This window comes from Diadema antillarum, unplaced genomic scaffold (genome assembly GCF_040938485.1).
Source record: "Diadema antillarum isolate AM-2024a unplaced genomic scaffold, OU_Dant_1.0 seq00000081_RagTag, whole genome shotgun sequence".
NCBI classification, from domain to species: Eukaryota; Metazoa; Echinodermata; class Echinoidea; order Diadematoida; family Diadematidae; genus Diadema; species Diadema antillarum.
In genome coordinates this window covers 1,954,967-1,973,913 of record NW_027271174.1, presented here as the reverse complement: position 1 = coordinate 1,973,913, position 18,947 = coordinate 1,954,967, and the positions used below count along the sequence as shown (strand labels likewise).

Below are 18,947 nucleotides of genomic sequence, written 5' to 3'. Positions count from 1 at the left end.
TTATATATATGCATGTTCCTAAACACGATTCTATCTTACATATTTACAGTTATATAAAGTACAAAAGTCGGGTTCAAATGCTACTCTATTTGCTGTAGTCTGTCATCCTATTACTGTTCAACCTTTGGAATTTACAAATGCGGAAGTAGTAATTCTTTGAGCGAAGGATCCTAAATTCCAATCAAAAGGACGTCTTGCGTACTACTATATAATGTACACGTGGCCACCTTAAAACTTCAAACGTCGCTATAACCTTCCGCTCAACCTCACAAACGATCTATTCACTTTCTCCAATATTACGTCAATGGGCCAGTACATTTTACAAACAACTTATTTCTTTTTGCAATTTGTACAGTGCAAATAAGAGGAAGACAATTAAAGTGGCCTTTTCTTCGAAACCTCTTGACCCCACTTGACCTTTGAACTATCACTTTCAAGTCGATAATCCAGTCGCACTACAAAGTACGTACCAGACGGCTGCTCATACATCTAGATGAAAAAAAAAAATAGACTCTGTGCATTGGATGAAAATAATGACGAGACCTCTTGTGTATATTTTTCTAAACAAAATTATAAAGATATATCGCAGAAATATTTTGAAATTTTGCACGTCCAACGTCAGTTCACACATTGACGCATTCAATATCTGGTTTTATTCTGACGATTCGATTGGGATGCACACAGGGAAAGATAACTTCTATGCTATACTGTACCATCGTTATGGCATTGCGTCTTTCAATAGATGCGTGTATTCACTCAGGTCAGTTTTATTTTCTCTTTTGACATCTTTTTTTTTTATTCGAGATTTTATCATGACTCAAGAATTATTATTTTTTTTTTCGTTTGGCACGCTGTACAATCGGCTAAGTTAGGAAGCTATTTGGATTAGACAAAATTCAAATAAGAAAAAAAATATACGCATTTTGATACTGTCGAAAATGGTTAACAGAGACTGACTGAAAATAAACTTTGCGATGATTTGCTCATTAATCAAGCAAGTTTCAAATCCCATTCTGTGATTGGTCCTCTCCAGCCTTACCTCCATTCGCATCCCTTTTCCTCATTGGAAGGAACCGAAGGATCATGCAGTAAGCACGCCATGTGCACGCGGCCAACACGTGAACATGTCGCCAATTTGTATTTTGAATAATACGTGTAATAATGCTTCTGTATACCACTACTCAGACACTATTGTTGCAGATGAATAGAATATAGATCGCCAGCTTTCTCAATGAATAACCATTACATGGTTTGGTTAAGATTCAGATATGAAAAGTCTAACAGCAGCAGTCTTTTTATCGCTGGACGACATACCCTGCTAAGTAAGTTTACATGATTTCAGCAATATGTAGACGAAAGAAGTGGATCTCCTTTCTTCTTGGCGTCGGTCCTCTCTAGCCATATAACTTCCTGGGAATCCGAGGCAACCTTGCCGCTCACGGAAGGCGTGGACGAAGCTGCGTGAAGATTGTGGCCAGAGACGGAGCGGTGAGCCGTTGAGACGCGGCCGGACGCTTGCGCGGCTCGCGGTGAGCGCGGAGAGCGACCGGCGCGCGACGATCGCGAAGGACGGTTCAGCGTCTGCGTCTCGGAGAAAGGAGCGCTCAAGTCAGTTTCCATTGGCTTCTTTGCGCGCGGAAGCGTGTGTGACGAGAACGGCCGCTCTACGCTATGATGAGGCACGGCATGGGAATTCGACTCCGGCTTCAGAACTGGAACGTCTACCGGTTGATCACCAGGGAACGCCTGGCTTAGTAGTCTATCTACATCGTGCACATTGTTCGCGTCGTTCACTTGCCGTCCCGAAGGGGGCTGCATCCCGTTATTCCCGCCTATTACTGACGCCATTGTCGCTGGAACGCGATTGGACACACTAGGAATTTGTTCGTTACACGGTTTGGACGGCATTATATTATGGAGTAACGTTTGAGCATCGCGTTGCATTGTCTGCGCGATCACTTCCATTTCTTTTTGCCTTTGTTCCTTTAGTAAGACGTCGATGATTTCATTTCGCTTCTCCTCAAAGCTCTTCTCAATGCTATCAAGCTGTTCGTAGAGCTCGTCGATTCGCTTGTGAACTTTGACATCACACACAATTTTGCTTCCGCTCTCAACGTCAACAGAGGTCACGATTTGTCCCGTGGATGAACTCATCGGTGCGCCCTCTGGCGTTCCCCGAATGCCAAGTTCTGTACCGACGCGAGGCTTGTGTCTAACCTCGGCCAGCTGTGGTGCAGACACCGCCATGTGACTTGTCTCTTCCAGGGGACTGTGGGGGATCGGATCCAACCTCGGCGAATGTCTACTCCTGCTGACGCTGGTGGCGTGCTTTGGAATCATCGGCGCTTCCTCGCCCTCCTCTTCGTCCTCGTCGTCGTCGACGTTGAGTCGATTCATCTCGATGTCGACTGTTGTTCGCTTGGAAGAATCTGAGAAACAAAGTTAAGCAAGATGTAAAGTCGCTTGAAGACTGAAAGTAGATATGTTGGCAACAGCATTAACAGCCCCAAAAACAATGTAGCTATCATATGGATTCTCCGATTAACATTTTGTGAGATTCTATGCTATTGCCAATGTTTGTCGTTCGTTGTTGGCATTTCATAAGGTAACATAGGAACCATCCAATCATTTGGGCCCCGAATTTTTCCTACACAATACATTAGTTGACATTACACACGCAAAAGTTTCAATAATATGCAATCTAGTCCTTTAGATGAAAGCACACTTTAGATGGTCAGTCACGGTTTCCGTTAGAAATCGTCTTTTTCAACATTTTTTAAGCATCCTATTTTTAGTGATTATTAACTTAATCTAACTAGTCCTATCTAAGTTTTTTTTTTTCCAATATAGGATATGCAGCCACGAATTGAGGGTACGATGATAATCTCTGCAGCAAAATCTCCCTTGAACTTGTTGAATCGATTTTTTTTTTTCATTTTTCATCTGAGATGGCTGGATAGCCCATATTCAGCTGCACTAGCTGGTCTTCCATAGGGTCCAGTTGGTCGTGAGGGCGGGACCACTTCACCGGGTTATGCTCCCTGCTTTTTGTGATGAGCAAATGAAGCGGGATTTTTCATGAACATGCACGAGTTGTGCCTCTCTTATACAAGGGACCTCCATTTTATGCTCTATCCGAGTGACAGAGTGTTATGGCTCTTACTGGAGGGAAAGAGATGATTACACTCAAGATTTTGACCGATACAAGGCTGCTTCAGTGCTAAAGCAATTTCGAGCGTTGCGTGGCACCTACATTGTATACTGTATAGTCTAGCTTTACCTGATTGTGTGGCGGGTTTCTCGCTTCGCTTGCGGAATCGACGTCTCGTCGAAGGCGACGTCGCGGGCCTGGTGGCCTGCATGTTTTCCATACTGTGCATAGGTGTGAGTGTCAGCCGTGTGTTGCTGACGCTGAGGTTGTTTCGGCTGCTCTGGCTCCTGTTATCTTTCGTTTTGTCCGCCTCCACGTCGATGTCCACCATTGCAGACGGCCGTCTCTCGACCTCTTGCTGGAAAGTTTGCAAGAAAGGATCATGAAATTATTTTATTTTTATGTTACTCTTTTGACTATTTCACTAGTCTAGTAATAGTATATTTCAATACATATCCAGCCACTTCCAATTTGAAAATGACGCTTCCTCGTCGTACTGGAGCGTACAAAATATAGACACAATGATAATACAGATTTTAAAAAATACATGTATCTCATCTCGCAGTACTCAACATTCTGTCAAGTGTCTGTATAGCGTCCAAGAGTCTTTTCAACAGTTAGCAAAGTAATTGAATTTAAACTTACGTCTCCAGATTAGTTCTATGCGTACGTCAAATTATAAACCGTAAGTAACTTAAACTTCTTGACGCCCGGGTACCCATTTACGTCAGTATAGAGGACATAAAGACACAAATTCCACTGCACTAGACCACATTTGCGTAAAGGTTATAAATTCTGTTATGCAAACCCCGTTAATGACCTCTACACATTTCGTCTTTGGATGACAGTACTCAACATACCAGCAAACTGGACTCTGGTAAACCTACTACCAAAAGGGAGTCCATCAACGGAAAAAAAAAAAATCAAATGTTATTCCCCTCCTTATTTATGCAACCATAAATGTTTTATGATTATCATACTGCAGTATCACACTCATTTATACTTTTCCTTGTAATCCAGTTTAGTTTTGTACAATTCTTTGCAACAATGTAATTCTAATTTGTTTTGACTTAGAGAAGCAGAAATAATGCAAACAAACAAAAGACATATAACTCGTTCTGGGCAGGGGTTTTCATGCATTAACCGTTCCATCTTCTGCGTTTGCTAAATGCACGCATAATAAGACTTGTAAAGTTTGAAGGACTAGCACTCTTTTATTTTACTTTCATGGAATCCCTCGAGTCGATGCTCAATAATTCTACCTTCTTTTGACAGTCCGATATCATGGAAAAACTAAAAACATTCCTACCATAAGGAAATGACAGAATTGTAAGTAACAACTTTCAGTTTCTCATAAACATGAAAAAAAGTCAGCCGAAGTTCACTAGACAAGAAAATAACACAACTCGACGCAATATCGAAGCGACGGGCTTCGACTTAAAACTAAGACGCTGATTTATTAATGATCAGAAAGTTGCAAAGGCCATCTGTGGAAACGAATTGATCTGGTGTCGGTTGCCTATAGAGTATCAAATTTTACTCACGTCTCTCATATCCATCGTAATCTCCACGTGTTTAGCGAAGTGATCCTTGAAATCTGGATACGACAGGATGACCTCCATGAGGTCTTCACGTGCTAAGGTCACGAGGTCGCAATAGGTCAGCGCTCTCACTGTGCCCTTTGACCTCCCAACGTCATCACGAGTACAAAAATTTTCGCCAACAACGTCGTTTTTTCCTATGGAAATGAAAGAATGCAAAGAGCGTAGAAAATTAATTATCATACGCTACTTAAATCACAATTATCAAGTTCGAAAACGATTATCAACTTTGAAAACAATATTGAAAAAGTTATCTCACTATTCCTATCAACACATTGGGATTTTCCCGTACATTCAAGAGATAATGTAACATCAATTCCATGAAATCTAAAGAACGTGGCTCTCTTAACTCAACCACTGTGCAGATTTCAGACAGATGTGCGTCGCCGCAGCCTACATTCATTGATAAACTTATGTAGTGATTGCATAACATTGACAGATTGGCGTAAATGTAGCGTGTAGCCCAGTGAAAAAGAACGTTTAACTAACAAATCGTTAACATTCACAGAAAGCAGCAGTTGAGTAATCTCAAGTCTGAAGATGAGAACTCGACACGGGCATTTCGTCTACATTGGTTTTTATATTAAAGACTGATTTGTACACCTACTCTAAGATTTCTCTATAGATCCGCCGTTTTTTATAAATAGTTGAAATCAATTCCATCCTAAGTAGATTATTTGATATCAGTATGGTACGCCTTTAAGCTGTGAGTTTATAAGATCTTTCTGCTGAAGTAACCTTGTCTAAAATAGTGGAAGTTTGTACAAACAGGTAAACTAATTTAGGACGAAAGGCACAAATACATGTAATACATTCTGTTAGCAGAACAGACAAAAAATAGGCACAACGTCGTCCGTACCTAATATAGCAAGCACGAGATTTCCCTGAAGGATTTCTAAAGATCCTCTCGATATAAAATACATGACGTTCAGACTGTCGCCCTTGTGGATAAGGATGTCTCCGGGTGCTGTGTGTGTCGTCTGCAAAAGATTGAAAATAAACGATATTAAGATGCCATCAAAACTCTTGAAAAAAACCCCACATACACACACACACACGTACACGTTATATATATACACACACACTCGCATACTCTCTCTCCCTCGCCTACAATTTTTCTCACATCAGATATAGCTGTATCCGGCATATCCCTCGACGCAAAAACAAACGATATAAGATATGAACTACTACGTCAACGGCGAGATTAATTTTAGGTCATAGTCAGAGCTATGAATTAATCGCAGGCAGAAAAAAAAAAGAAATGAAGAAAGCAAAACAAAAACAAATCAAGCTGATATTGCTACCGGTTTTCCAAACGTGCTGAAGAGTATTCCTCTGAAACATTAAATGAAGGGAAACTATGCTTCCTTGTTTCTTAGCAACTTCTTCATCCCTACAGCCAATCAGTGTTCACCACTTCAGGTCTTTGCCATGGTGACTCATACTTTTGTCAAACTTTTAATCAAAATGTTTGAATATCTAATGCGAAGAGGTCGAGGTGAAATGGATGGATGAGCTTTACCTGGAATTTCATGGACAGCGCCCGGAGACAGCCGTGGTTCACCCCTCTGAAGGCGTTCGACTCTCGAAGCAGGTTCCGATTTAAATGTAATGATATATCGGCCTGTAGGAAGTCTGGAAAGTCTTTCATAACCTGTAAAAGGAAGATAGGACCCGAATTAGAGGATGGAATTTTCTTTGGATTGTTTGCACGATATTTCCTTGATGAGGTTTGTCCATGATACGCAAGATAATTTCAGAATCATGATAACAATATGTTCGCAATTCTTGGCAGTAATTCCAAATTGTCGATAACAGTTTTTATAGGCTATCATAATATCTCGGACTGAATGCAAGCCAGCGAAAGAACTCTGGAAATAAACAAACTCGAACGAAAGAAACAAAAAGACATTTTAAAGATAATGATGACAAATCATAGCATCACAGAATAATCATTCAACAACCACATCGGTATGGAGATCAGTAAACAGATTGAATACATGCCGTACTAAAAATGACAATTTCTAATGGCAAAATTATACAAACAGGTTATGTTTCACATTGCAACTCTGTGGTTTGCGTTGCATCGGAAACTTGTCGACAAATTAATGTACGAGACACCAATGTACTTGTGAAAAACGGTAAGAGAATTCTTTGATATCATTTTGAACATCATGATTTCGAACCCTTTTGACATATTCCTGTAACATAAGGCTGAGTTTGTCACCTAAATTTCAACTATTCTAACACAAAGGTCAGAGGTTTTAGTAAGTGTCAATGGATCTTCTAGAATTTCTAAAAACTATAACCAGGAAATTATTGTAAACACTGAATGCGTTACGTCAAACTTAAGAGATTGTTATCTGCGTCAATGGAATGAATTGAGAAATGATCTTATTTTGTTATTGATTTCAACAGGCAAATGCAATTGCAGATATCTGTTATTCCAACGGTAACTAGATTAGGTCCTGTGTTTAACGGATGTACACCATTTCGAGAAGAATGTATTGCAAACTGTAACGCTCTGGGTCAAAGTTGTACACAAGGGGGCGCTGTTACTAATGTCGCGACAGCAGCTGCAGCAGGCTGCAGACTCTATGCCGGAGCAGAGCAAAGTTTACGCGGACTCACCTCGGCTACTTCATGGAAGTCGTTGCCGTTCATGTAGACCCAGGCGTGCTTGAAGTACTCCTTGAGGCGGCTCTGCAGCGGGTTGGGTACGTTGTGGAACTTGACGAACTCCTTGACCAGGTTGAGCTGCTGCTGATAACGAGAGATGCCCGCGTAGAGACGTTCGATGATCGCCGTCATATTCCCAAAGATGCAAGCGAACATGAGCGCTGCCATGGTAACCGAAATGTTAAAGGTAAAAAAATACACACGACTGAGAAAATGAATAGTCATAATGAAAGATAAATAAATTCAAAAAGAGGATATTTTGAATAATAGACGTAAAAATGAAGATGGACGGGTATGCGGTATTGGGAGAGGACAGAAAAAATAGACAAAGATTTATGTATAGATTGGTAATGAACTAGTGAAAAAAAAACACAGATGTTTGTACAATAAAACAATTCTTCATGAAATGAACAGGCTTTTCACGAGAAATTTTTGTGTTTGACCCAAGTTTATGGTAACTTTTATTTCATACAACCGATCCCATCTAAAAAAAAAAAAACGATTGAAGTCATACTGTGAAAACGATAACTTTTGCATTAACGTGTTACTGTAATCACGAAAGTTGTCGAATATTGTAACTCATTACACTGGGAAAGACGGACTGTGGTACAGAGCGAGCAACTTACATCCAATGAGCATCATACATATCGCGAAGAGCTTCTCTGCGTCAGTGGATGGCGCTATATTTCCGAAGCCCACAGTCGTTAGTGTTGTTAGCGTAAAATACAGGGATGACACATACTTGTCTTTTAATGATGGACCACCCGTGGAGGCATTCTGCGGAAAAAGAAAGGGAATATCATCACAATAATTATAAACATACATTATAAATATTGTAACAATAAATAAAGATGAATATGTTGACACCGTTCGTGCAAACTAGGTTATAATGATTCGGAAAGATTTGATAGGTAAGTGAACACGAGATAAAGAAATGAACATAACATGCAACTGCATTAACCAGGTTCATATTACGTAAACATGCGTACTAAGGCTCGATTAACAGACGTATGCCCACACCTCACAGTGTGGTTCAATTTCAATTAGATATGTTTCATCTAGCTTATTTCTGATGTGAGAAAAATGTATGAAAAAATTATAACAGGTTGTTGGGCCATGTCTCTCTGTGTCGATCAAGGTGGCGGTGATGCTCCGTGACGCACGCTACATTTTTAACGTTGTCTCCAATCCAATCAAGATGTGAAACACACTTCCGCCTTGGCAACATTGAATTTCTCTTTTCCCGCGTAATGCTATCCGCCCGTCGTCTGCCCTAAGATGCACGCGGTAATGTAATGTATGCTTTGATATTGCAATTGTTTTTCCCTCTAGCTTCAGAAACGCAAGCTGCGCAGCGGAGTGTATTATGGTCGCATCTGTCGCTTAGATCAACACGAAAGATAAGAGACAATTTCACCTCGGGGTAGAAAAACAAGACTAATTTGATGTCTCATGAGACGCTAGAAAGGTGTAATACTATCCCCCGAGCAGGTCTTTAGTCTTGGTACCCAGTCTCTAACGCAAATGTAATTGTTTCGCCACAAAGTATTGACACAAGCCAACCACCCGCATCGCTCGCAACGGAAGAACACATGTCGTTTGATGGTTAATAAACATTATACTCTTCCTCTGCGACATAATAGAATAACAAGTAATCCTAGGGAAATAAGTCTCTTTATAAGGGGAAAACATTTAAAGATAAAGCAATCGTTTTTGTTATTCGTCTTACTGCATTTATATATATATATATATATATATATATATATATATATATATATATATATATATATATATATATATATATATATATATATATTATCACCTACAGAATATTGGCGGACGACCGACGTGCAAAGGTACAAAAAAGAAGAAGATCTTGTTGGGAGGATTTACAGGGTATCTGCACCTTTCAGGGTTGAAATGTGATCATGAATACCTGGCTAGCTTTCTCGGTCTTTCACCAAGATTTCATTTCATAAGGATATCGCAGGTCTTGTGGTGTCGACGTATAACTTACTTAAGGAGTAACACTGGCAAGTGTTTTGCATTTCTTGTGATTAGATGATTTAGTTCCGAATGCTGTAAACATATGTAAACCCCGACGTATTTTTTACCAATCAATTATAATTCTTGAAGAGAAATTTGTGATACATTTGATAACTTGGGACGCCTTTCCCAAATTTGGAAAAGCTTATCACTCTGCTTTAACAATATATATAGGCTATTTCATTTACAAAGGACATGTAAAGAAAGTTCGGCAACGAAAGGTTCTTTAAATTGTCTGTGTGTGTATCATTGCCTGATACTTTCAAGGATCAAAGAGATGGCAATATCTGTGCTGTTATGGATGATTCTAAATCCAGCTAGGTATACTGAAGAAAAATCAATAATAGATTCTTCGATTTCGTTTTCATGTCTTCCAACAAGTCACGTCCTTCTTAGGTGGTTAAAAATGGCAGTCTTGCATAATTAAATGTTTTATATCAGGCTTCCTTCATATTATCTTTTTTTTCCACATTTTCAAATCACTCCGAGGGTTCGTTAGTACCCATCCTTTTCTTTTAAATCATTATCATTTTGAGACAAAAGAACCTTCGCAGTAACAAACCATATCTAATTTTCTGATTAACGAATGTTCGGAATAACGTACCTGTAGAATAACGCCACAGATTATATATCTTTGAATTAACGGACATCTAGGTATACAGAGTTTGTGTGTTTGAAATGACGAAACTTATTTCAATTTCAGATTAAGGAACCTTCGGAATAAAAAAAAAGCCCTGATTTCAATTTCATTTTTGGATTAACGAACCTTCGGAGTAGCAAACACTATCCGAAATATCAACGTCTGATCGCAAAACTACTCTTCACCTTTCAATTACGCCCTCGACATGACCGTCTTCTTGATTTCATATGATTGTGAATTCATCTTCATACAGGGAGCACACTATGGCGCAGGCTGCACGTGTTCTTGACAGGATTCATACAGAGTAACGACGCAAGGCACAAAAGATCTGACTGAAATTCCTCACCCGCGGGGCATGCTGGGTATATTGTGTGTCGAGAGTGGCGACCTCTCGTTGACATGAGAGACGCGCCATTTTTTTTGATTGTCGTCAGGTGTTAGCATAGATACATGCACGGGAAGCCATGACTCGGAGGTATATCACGAGCGACAAACAATGGATTCTTGTAAACCACCTGTGAGCCACAAATCACCGCACACACAGACACGAAGTCACACACTCGCCCGCCTGGAATAGCAATTTTGCTCATTCATCAAGACATACATGTACTCTGTATCATGCCTCCAAAGAAAGGTGGTGGAGTCCGCTTTCTTAAAGATCGCCCCCTATTGATTAATGGCGACATTTGGCTTTACTGAAGTATCCGGGTTAAGCCCTGCTCTTGGCTTCTTCTTTTTTTTTTTTGGGGGGGGGGGGATGAGATAGCCCGACGTGTCCGCATACATTCATACATGTCAAAATAATGTGCCACTTCTATAACGATGGTATGGGACTCTATCGTAAATATCTATGAACCGCTTGGACGCTTGCGACGGGCACCACATTTATTCTGCTATCCACCAATATAGATTGAGATTAAAGACGCAGTGTGACTCAAATGAAAAATGAAAGTGATTGATACAAATGGCACATGGCATCTCATGGGACCCGATTGTTCATCATTAATCTAAATCAAACCTACTCTACCCTCACTGAGGCATACTTGTATCATGGACAACTTCGTTACCCGATCTCATGACGTCATAATAAGAACTTACAACACCAAATGTATAGAATACGGAGTATAACACTTTGTTCTATCTGAAGTTTATTGTATTCACTGTTTGTTTGTTTTTTGATCATCGAAAAAAAAAATCTGTAGCTATGGTAGCGTCTTGGATAATGTATCTAAAGTGAAGCAAATAAAGTTTGTTTTGTTCCTGTTTTTGTTGTTGTTGTTGTTGTTGTTGCAAAGACAACGTAAGCCTTCTCGAGAATAGATCACAAGGTACGTAGGAAAGTTGTCTCAGTCATTACCAGACACTAATGTCCACCTACATTGACACAAAAGATTAATATGAATGTATATATGCATTTATACATTCAAAATATTCATGTGCACATACATTTCAATTTTTTTTTTGAGTGAAAGAAGTGCGTATGTGATACTGATTATTTGTGTTGTTATAAAACGATTTTCATTTAAACAAATTTCGCAGAAAGGCTGAAGCTGTAATCGTGGTAATTATCGCACACGTGTTTAATGGATCAAAGTCTGATTAATGAACATCCCTGAAGAACCACGCACTAGCATTCTTCTTTTTGTTCATATCATTTGTTTCTTTTTTTTTCTACCTTTTTTCCTTTGCAAATCGGGATGGATGGCAAATAGTCAATCTTACTATGATGTGAACGTCGTTTAGCTCGCACTATTTTTCTTTTTTGGTGTTTTGTTTAAATTCGGCTTTTAATGGTGTGAGTAAATTCGTTTTCATTTGTACTGCAAATAATCATGTCTCGCAACATGAAATCCCAACCAAAGGATACTCAACGCTTTAAAAGAAAATGTTCGATAATGTGTTTGCGCACTGGACAATAAATAGGATGAAACAAGGAGAGGAAAGCACATGTATGCCCTATTGTATACGTAATAAAACATGGAAGGCAAAACCAACAATGTACGATTCGTAGTTTTGCCTTACGATTCGCTTCCAGTTGGTAAAATAATGTTGGACAGACAATAACAGGGCCCTGTTGCATAAAACCCTTACCACCGGACTTACCGCTCCTTTCTAGCGGTAAGTCTTCAAATTAGCGGTAAATTTTATAATCCTTGATGCTGATTGGCTGTGATGCCTAATTTTGACGGTAGTTACCATTGAAATTCAACGGTAAGTTTTATGCAACGGGCCCCAGATAAGCCTACCTATTCTGCATGCCGTTTCGGAAGGCGGGTATGGAGACTTCGTTGCAAGGGTATTTTCATTACTTATCGGCAATTTAAAGACGTATAAAAATTGTATTACTTGCTTCCATGTTTTCAATCAACGAGTATGTGACTGCACGGTGACATTAAGTAAGTTTGAAGTATGACATTTTTTTTTTTTTTTGGGGGGGGGGGGGGGGGGGTGGGGTGGTCAGCTATAACAGCACCAGAATCTGGGAGATGATTATAGCATATACGTCATAAAATAGTTGCTGACCTATAAACGGTTCAGAATGCACTGGGTCGACGTTTGATGTTATGCCAGAAAAATATCCTATAGAACATAGGCCCGAATTCACGAAGGTGGTACAAAATTTAAACCATATATTCATCTGCTTAAATACGATTGACAGATCACGTACGCAAACAGAATTCCAGTAATAAACGTCCATTAATGCGCGTATGTCAAATGTACACCTATTTCTCGCTTATTTTAGACCATGGTCTAAATTTATAACATGGTCTGGATTTGAAGCAGGTTTAAACCACCTTCGTGAATTCTGGCAATGTGTGTGCTTGTGCGTGAACTATGTGTGTGCCCGTCCAAAGTCTGCCCTGAAATAATCATATTTGTCAACCATCGTATGTATTTTACAACAGGATGTACATGTACTTCAGCAAAGAAACAACTACTACACAAATTGTTTTGCAAATGGTGGGAACCGAGCTGTCTCTACAAGGGTGAGGGATCTGTATCTGCACTGAAAAACGACATCCGGGTTTTCTGGGGAGCTATCAAAATCACCAATATTGATAAAACCGTCCATCAATATCACTGTACTGTGATTATCTAATTTCATACAGATTACTGGGGCTTTTAAAGTGGTTTGGAATAGTGCATCCCTCCTGTGGCATACACGTAACATTCCTCAAAAGATATATCGTTTATTGTTTTTGTATGTATATTCATAATTTCACAGCAATAACTCCTCACCAATTCTTCTTTCCCACTAATTATCTAACAGGCGACCGTGATCAGTTTTTGTTACTATTTTGCTCATTTATTCATATACAGTGTATTTAGGTCTCGCATTCATTCATACATACTCCCTTCATTGAGGCAAAGCCTTTCTTCAACATCTCAACCATTCATACCATATATTGCACTCTATATACAAAGACATAGCTTCCCCCTAATTAAGATGTATTTGTCTACGCGACATCACTGAAAACCATCGAACGGCAAAGTACAAAACAGTCCATATTCATATCCGCAAATATCTCGCACAGCCAGCTCCATTAATGTTGCCAATATTTGCGATCGGGAAACAAGGTAAATAAGATGAAGATACGTTGATACTGCTCTCATCAATCTTGCAGTCTTAGCAGTCACGTGACACACCCATTCGTCTTCCTCTTCTTTGGGCGCCATTCATCCACTTTCCACCTTCCCGCCTTAAGACATGCCCCCCTCGCAAGGATTCTTAGTGCAAAGGTAGTGATAGTGAGAAGCTGAATATCATGGTGCGAAAGTTTATCCAGGGGCCACGGAACTGTATATAAAGTGTTTGTGTGTATGTATGTGTGTGCGTGTGCGTGTGTGTGTGTGTGTGTGTGTGTGTGTGTGTGTGTGTGTGTGTGTGTGTGTGTGTGTGTGTGTGTGTGTATGAGGGGGGAGGGTATTGTCTGGAGGTACCCTCGGGAAGACATGTGTGTTCATGTGTTTCTATGTGTCTTTCTTTTTTCCGAATTCTTTTTAGCCAACAGTATATTGGAGGGGGAGGCTGCAGCTCCAACTTCGGCGGCCCCTGGTATAGCCAAACAACTCACCAGTTATACGATGAGTTTCAATTTTCCGTATAGATTCAGAGCAACGTAGGAACACAAGTGTACATGCCAACATTCCAATCCAAATTGCATTCCAATAAACCAGTAGACAAGTTTACCAATGTTCCGTACGTGTGAGTGTTGTGTGCTCTTCATCTTTGTAACAACTGATCAACTCACAGTTCTGTCTATCAACAATCATTCTACTAGTGCCTATTAGTGCAAAACAGTTTGCATTCAGTAGTTGTCTCTATTTCCACATGTTTAAACGCATCTACGATAATTTCAAAAGGGAACGGCTCTTTTCATTGATAGTCGTCTGCCAAGATCTGATCATGATCACAGTTTTTGTTTTATAATCTAAAGTTTTGACAATGATTTTATCAAAGTGGGTTGCATCAAGCCACTTCTTTACCTCGACTCTTTCCATCAAGGAATAAAATAAGATAAACAGACTATATTACCATGATTACAGATCTTCTCCTTGAATTGCGTTTACGTAGAATGTATCTTGGAGAAATTGAGATGACACTTTCCCCTGTAATGAACTTGTCGCGAACTCGCCCCGGTGTTATTGCTGTGATGCTGTCAGTGTAATTTACAATCTTTGTCAAGCAGCGTCTGGCTGCATCAAGATTGATTGCCCTCGTTCTCTATACTATACCACATTCATGAATTGCCGTCTGCTGTACTTTAAGCAAATCGCCTCCGATCTCGGGTTGTCGTGGGTGTGACGTAAGCCCGCCGCACACTATACGACTTTTGGTCGCACGACTAAGCGATTTCAGATCTGAAATAAACAAGGGTGTTTATTCTGACGCTATATTGTGATTTATTTCGGATCCAAAGTCTGTCAGTCGTGCGACCGAATGTCGTACAGTGTGCGGCGGGCTTAGAGTCCATCGCACACTTATACGACTGTCGGTCGCACGATCGATCGACTTTGGATACGAAATAAATCCTCAGAACATAATACAAACACGCTTGTTTATTTCAGATCTGAAAGTCAGTCTGTCCTGCGACCGAAAAGTCGTACAGTGTGCGGTGGCCTTTACACTTTCAAACTGTCTGCCTCAGTACATGTCTTTACTACGCTGTGCAGTTTTGTCATTAATCTGTTTTGACCCTCTCAAAACAGAGGTAAAACATTATCCACTAAATCACAGTATGAATACGTGCATGTATGAGCTCAATTGTCCTCCATCACTTTCAGAATAAACAAATAAGCGTAGGCCTACGAGTTTTATGTCCTCTATGTGGACACGCCCAAGGGAGAATAGTAGACAATGAATGAGATTTGTTTGCACCGTCGTTGTAAAAAGATAGGATGAATGTTGGTATTTTTCTGAGTGTTTAGACCTGAGGATATGTGTGGCATGCTGATTATCACCAGGTCTTGTAAAATAGTCTTGATAGTAGTATCCAGTACTTAAACAGCAGGGCAACAACCACTTAACTTCGAAGAATGTGATCTAGCAATAAGTACATTTCAGACCGTTCAGACCACTGCCTTGAGCAAGTCTAGTCTGGCTTCCAGACCCTCTGCTCGTACTATTTCGCTATACAGGATATTGGGGCCCTCAAAGTAAAAATCTGGGGTAGGTTTAGGTGATTTTGTCGCGCAGATTCGGCAAAGGCGGCAACTTCGTCGCCGCGGAGTCCAGTTGGCAAAGGGTTCTGGAAACCAGACTAGGCTATCCCTGACATGTTTGTTAGATTACAGATCAGCAGTTGCGATCTTCCAAATTTCATCTGTAGAGGGAGACAAATTGAAAAAAAAAATCACATCTCAACCTTCACCCGTCTGATTAATATTCCCTTGTTATGTGAATTTTGTCAAACACATACAGCCGCTACCAGAGCTTGGTGAATAAAATGTGGCGGTTTAGAGCAACGTCCCTGGATGCACCGGCCTACATTTCTTCGTTCATGACAATACATCGGCGTAAGGACGTTGGACACCAATATCAGAGGAGATAAAGCATCCTACAAGAAATGTGATTAACACTAATATAAGGGTGGATCAGGGCGGGGGAGAGAAAAGTGATTATAGGGACATATCTGTTAAAACATTAGCACCTTGGATACTGATCACGCTGGATGTAAAAGGTAGTGATAAATGGCTAGACATATTAAGAGACAGACAAAAAGACACAATGCTAAAGAGAGAGAGAGAGAAAGGGAGGGGGTGGGGAGGACGAAAGAGCATTTAGCGAGAGAAGACATAGAGAGCAGGGAAATCTACGAGAGATACAAAGTCACACATACGGGGAGACAGATAAGGAGTCATTATCTACTTCAAGGGCTCTAACATTACGGAGTGATAAGAGAAGGCAAACTACATTATGCAAATGACAATTGTGTATGTTTTAGAAGGGGGGCGGGAGACGTAGAGTAATTTACTTCTCTGGCAATTTCGATCTCAGTGGATATAATAGCCACTCCATTATTACTGTCAAAGTAGGTTAACGTTCATTACATGAAAGCAATGGGACATAGAAATGGACGTGCGAATTCTGAAGGAAGCGTTTCTTCAGGGCGGACGCGCAGACGACCGTGTTTTTTTTTCAGCGGCGGGAACATACATGAGCGTTTTCTTGAATCTCACGCGGCAGCGCTCAACATACCATGTGCACCGGACACCCTATACATATACATTCAGAGGCACGTGTCTTCTCAAACTGTCAAATTCAAAGGTGGCAATTCTCATTATCAGTGCTAACGAAGAGGTGGTCTTGTAGACGCATTAGTCTCGTTCGATATCTTGTATTCCAATTTCATAAAGAGTATTTTATGGCCCCAAACCCACAAGAAAACAAAAATGTCCAATGGCCAGGAAAAAAAAAATAGCGATTTTCTACCGGACATATAGCAAACAAAAAAGGGCTTAGGCCTATCCCATATATTTTATTGGAGCAGGTGGACTATATAAACAGATAACTAGTTTCATGTGAAATTGATGCAAACACAAAGAAATTGGTCAAAATAGCCAACTCTGTTTTGCTGAAAATGGTCAACTTGTGAGCTGCATCATGCGATCATACAATTTGTATCTAAACTTTCACAACGCTATGCTCTCATGTAAGAACCTTACATTTTATTCTTGAGGGTATCATGCCAACCCGTGTGTGTGTGTGTGTGTGCGTGACGTTGATACGCTGATTTTAAGTAAATGCACATCTTAACCACTCTCATAATTTGAGAAAGGGGCCAAGTATACTCGATGATTATCATGAACTGATAATTGTGTGGTCACTCTGGTCTTTCATTTCCCTCAATGGGCGGGAATAAATAGATTCTCATCACATTTGGAATGAGTTGATATCATATGAGCATGTCTTTTGCATTAACTTCCTCTATTGGGCCCATTCTGTGGAAGATGAAACCTCAAATTATAGCACGTTTGCCGCGTAATCGAATTCATGTCGCAAATATCGCGGATCTTATGCTTTATCGTTGGTAGCAAATACAGAAATGAAAATCCTTGAAAAATTGGGGTCAATGTAATCATTGGATATGAATCGACCCACATACATTCATTATGAAACGCAATCTAGAGGAAAGCTTTATCTGACGAATGGGGTTGGGGTGGGATGGGAATGGATAGGGGATTGAGTGTAGCGCATTATTTTGAAATTTGTCACGCAACGTGTGCAGGAGAGGCATTTCATGAATACGGTGCCGTTAAGGAGTCCAGAAAGAAACTATGGACAAGTAGGCCTACACTCAACTGGACCCCTTGCAGTGCTAGGCATGGAAGACGAGCTTCTGGAGCTGAATATGGGCTATCCAGTCATCTTCTCAGATGGAAAATGAAATGAAATCAAACAATTTCGGAGTGAGCTCATGTGCACAATGTTGCAAATGAGCTTTCTGTTGTTGTTGGTTTTTTTTAGTTGGTCAGGCACTTCACTCGTTTTCAAAGGGACGTAATGCATAAGCTTGCCCAACCTGACAATTTATGGAATTCGTGTTCATACAAACAATGAACTTGAGTAAACCAGGTAGGCCTAACCAGAATGGCCTGTCAGTCTCAATAGAATTTATGATGCATCTATATCGTTGTTTTGCATCACGTGCATTGCATGCCTAAACGTTGTATTTTTTTTTTCTGACAATCCTGGTAAATACCAGGTTGTGCAGGTGAAAAACCATGTTCGTTACTGGGCTGTAAGATTGGTAATATCCATGAATTGTAAAGAAACGGTCTACTGAGAAACACCCTAGAATGAAGTGAACTTTGCAACTAATTGACAAATGTCAATCAGTCAATCAGTTGCAAGGAAAAACATATCGACGGAAGAATTTCATGAATTTGAGTGAAGTAAACTTGTTCTTACCGTATAAGGAGTAAACAAATCTTGGGCGAGTAGGTCCAGCCATCCGTACTGTATTTCTGGACGCTGCTGCTCCCCTATGGCGTACCATATACACGCCATCCAGTGAGAGACTAGGGTAAAGGCACACATTAATAAGCACACAACGGCTGGAGCGAACTGCGAGTACTGGTCCAAGCGACGCGCGACGCGTAACAGACGTAAAAGACGAGCCGTCTTCAGCAGACTCATGGCGGACGTCGTTTTCTACGAGTAAGAAACAGACGATTGAAAAAGAAACGCAATCAGGATACATCAAACAAATTTTGTTCCTGTCAGATGGATGTACTTACGAGCAATGTTAACCATAGAGCCTAATGGGGATGGGGCACATTGTGCCCCAACCAAAATTTCTTTTGCCACTCCTGTGTCTTTAATCCA

At 40.3% G+C, this 18,947-nt stretch overlaps 1 protein-coding gene across 1 annotated transcript in view; it reads right to left on the bottom strand.

Moving 5' to 3' along the window:
- Nucleotides 1-1,338: 1,338 nt before the first annotated feature.
- LOC139726187 (potassium voltage-gated channel unc-103-like) overlaps nucleotides 1,339-18,947 on the bottom strand; it is a 220,803-nt gene continuing 203,194 nt past the window's right edge. Inside the window, exons 6-13 of the mRNA XM_071637258.1 lie at nucleotides 18,531-18,773; nucleotides 8,058-8,208; nucleotides 7,384-7,592; nucleotides 6,275-6,406; nucleotides 5,612-5,732; nucleotides 4,696-4,889; nucleotides 3,281-3,509; nucleotides 1,339-2,429 (exon numbers count right to left, since the gene is read on the bottom strand). Of these exons, the coding sequence (XP_071493359.1) occupies nucleotides 1,339-2,429; nucleotides 3,281-3,509; nucleotides 4,696-4,889; nucleotides 5,612-5,732; nucleotides 6,275-6,406; nucleotides 7,384-7,592; nucleotides 8,058-8,208; nucleotides 18,531-18,773 (2,370 nt within the window). The remainder of the gene's footprint in view (nucleotides 2,430-3,280; nucleotides 3,510-4,695; nucleotides 4,890-5,611; nucleotides 5,733-6,274; nucleotides 6,407-7,383; nucleotides 7,593-8,057; nucleotides 8,209-18,530; nucleotides 18,774-18,947) is intronic.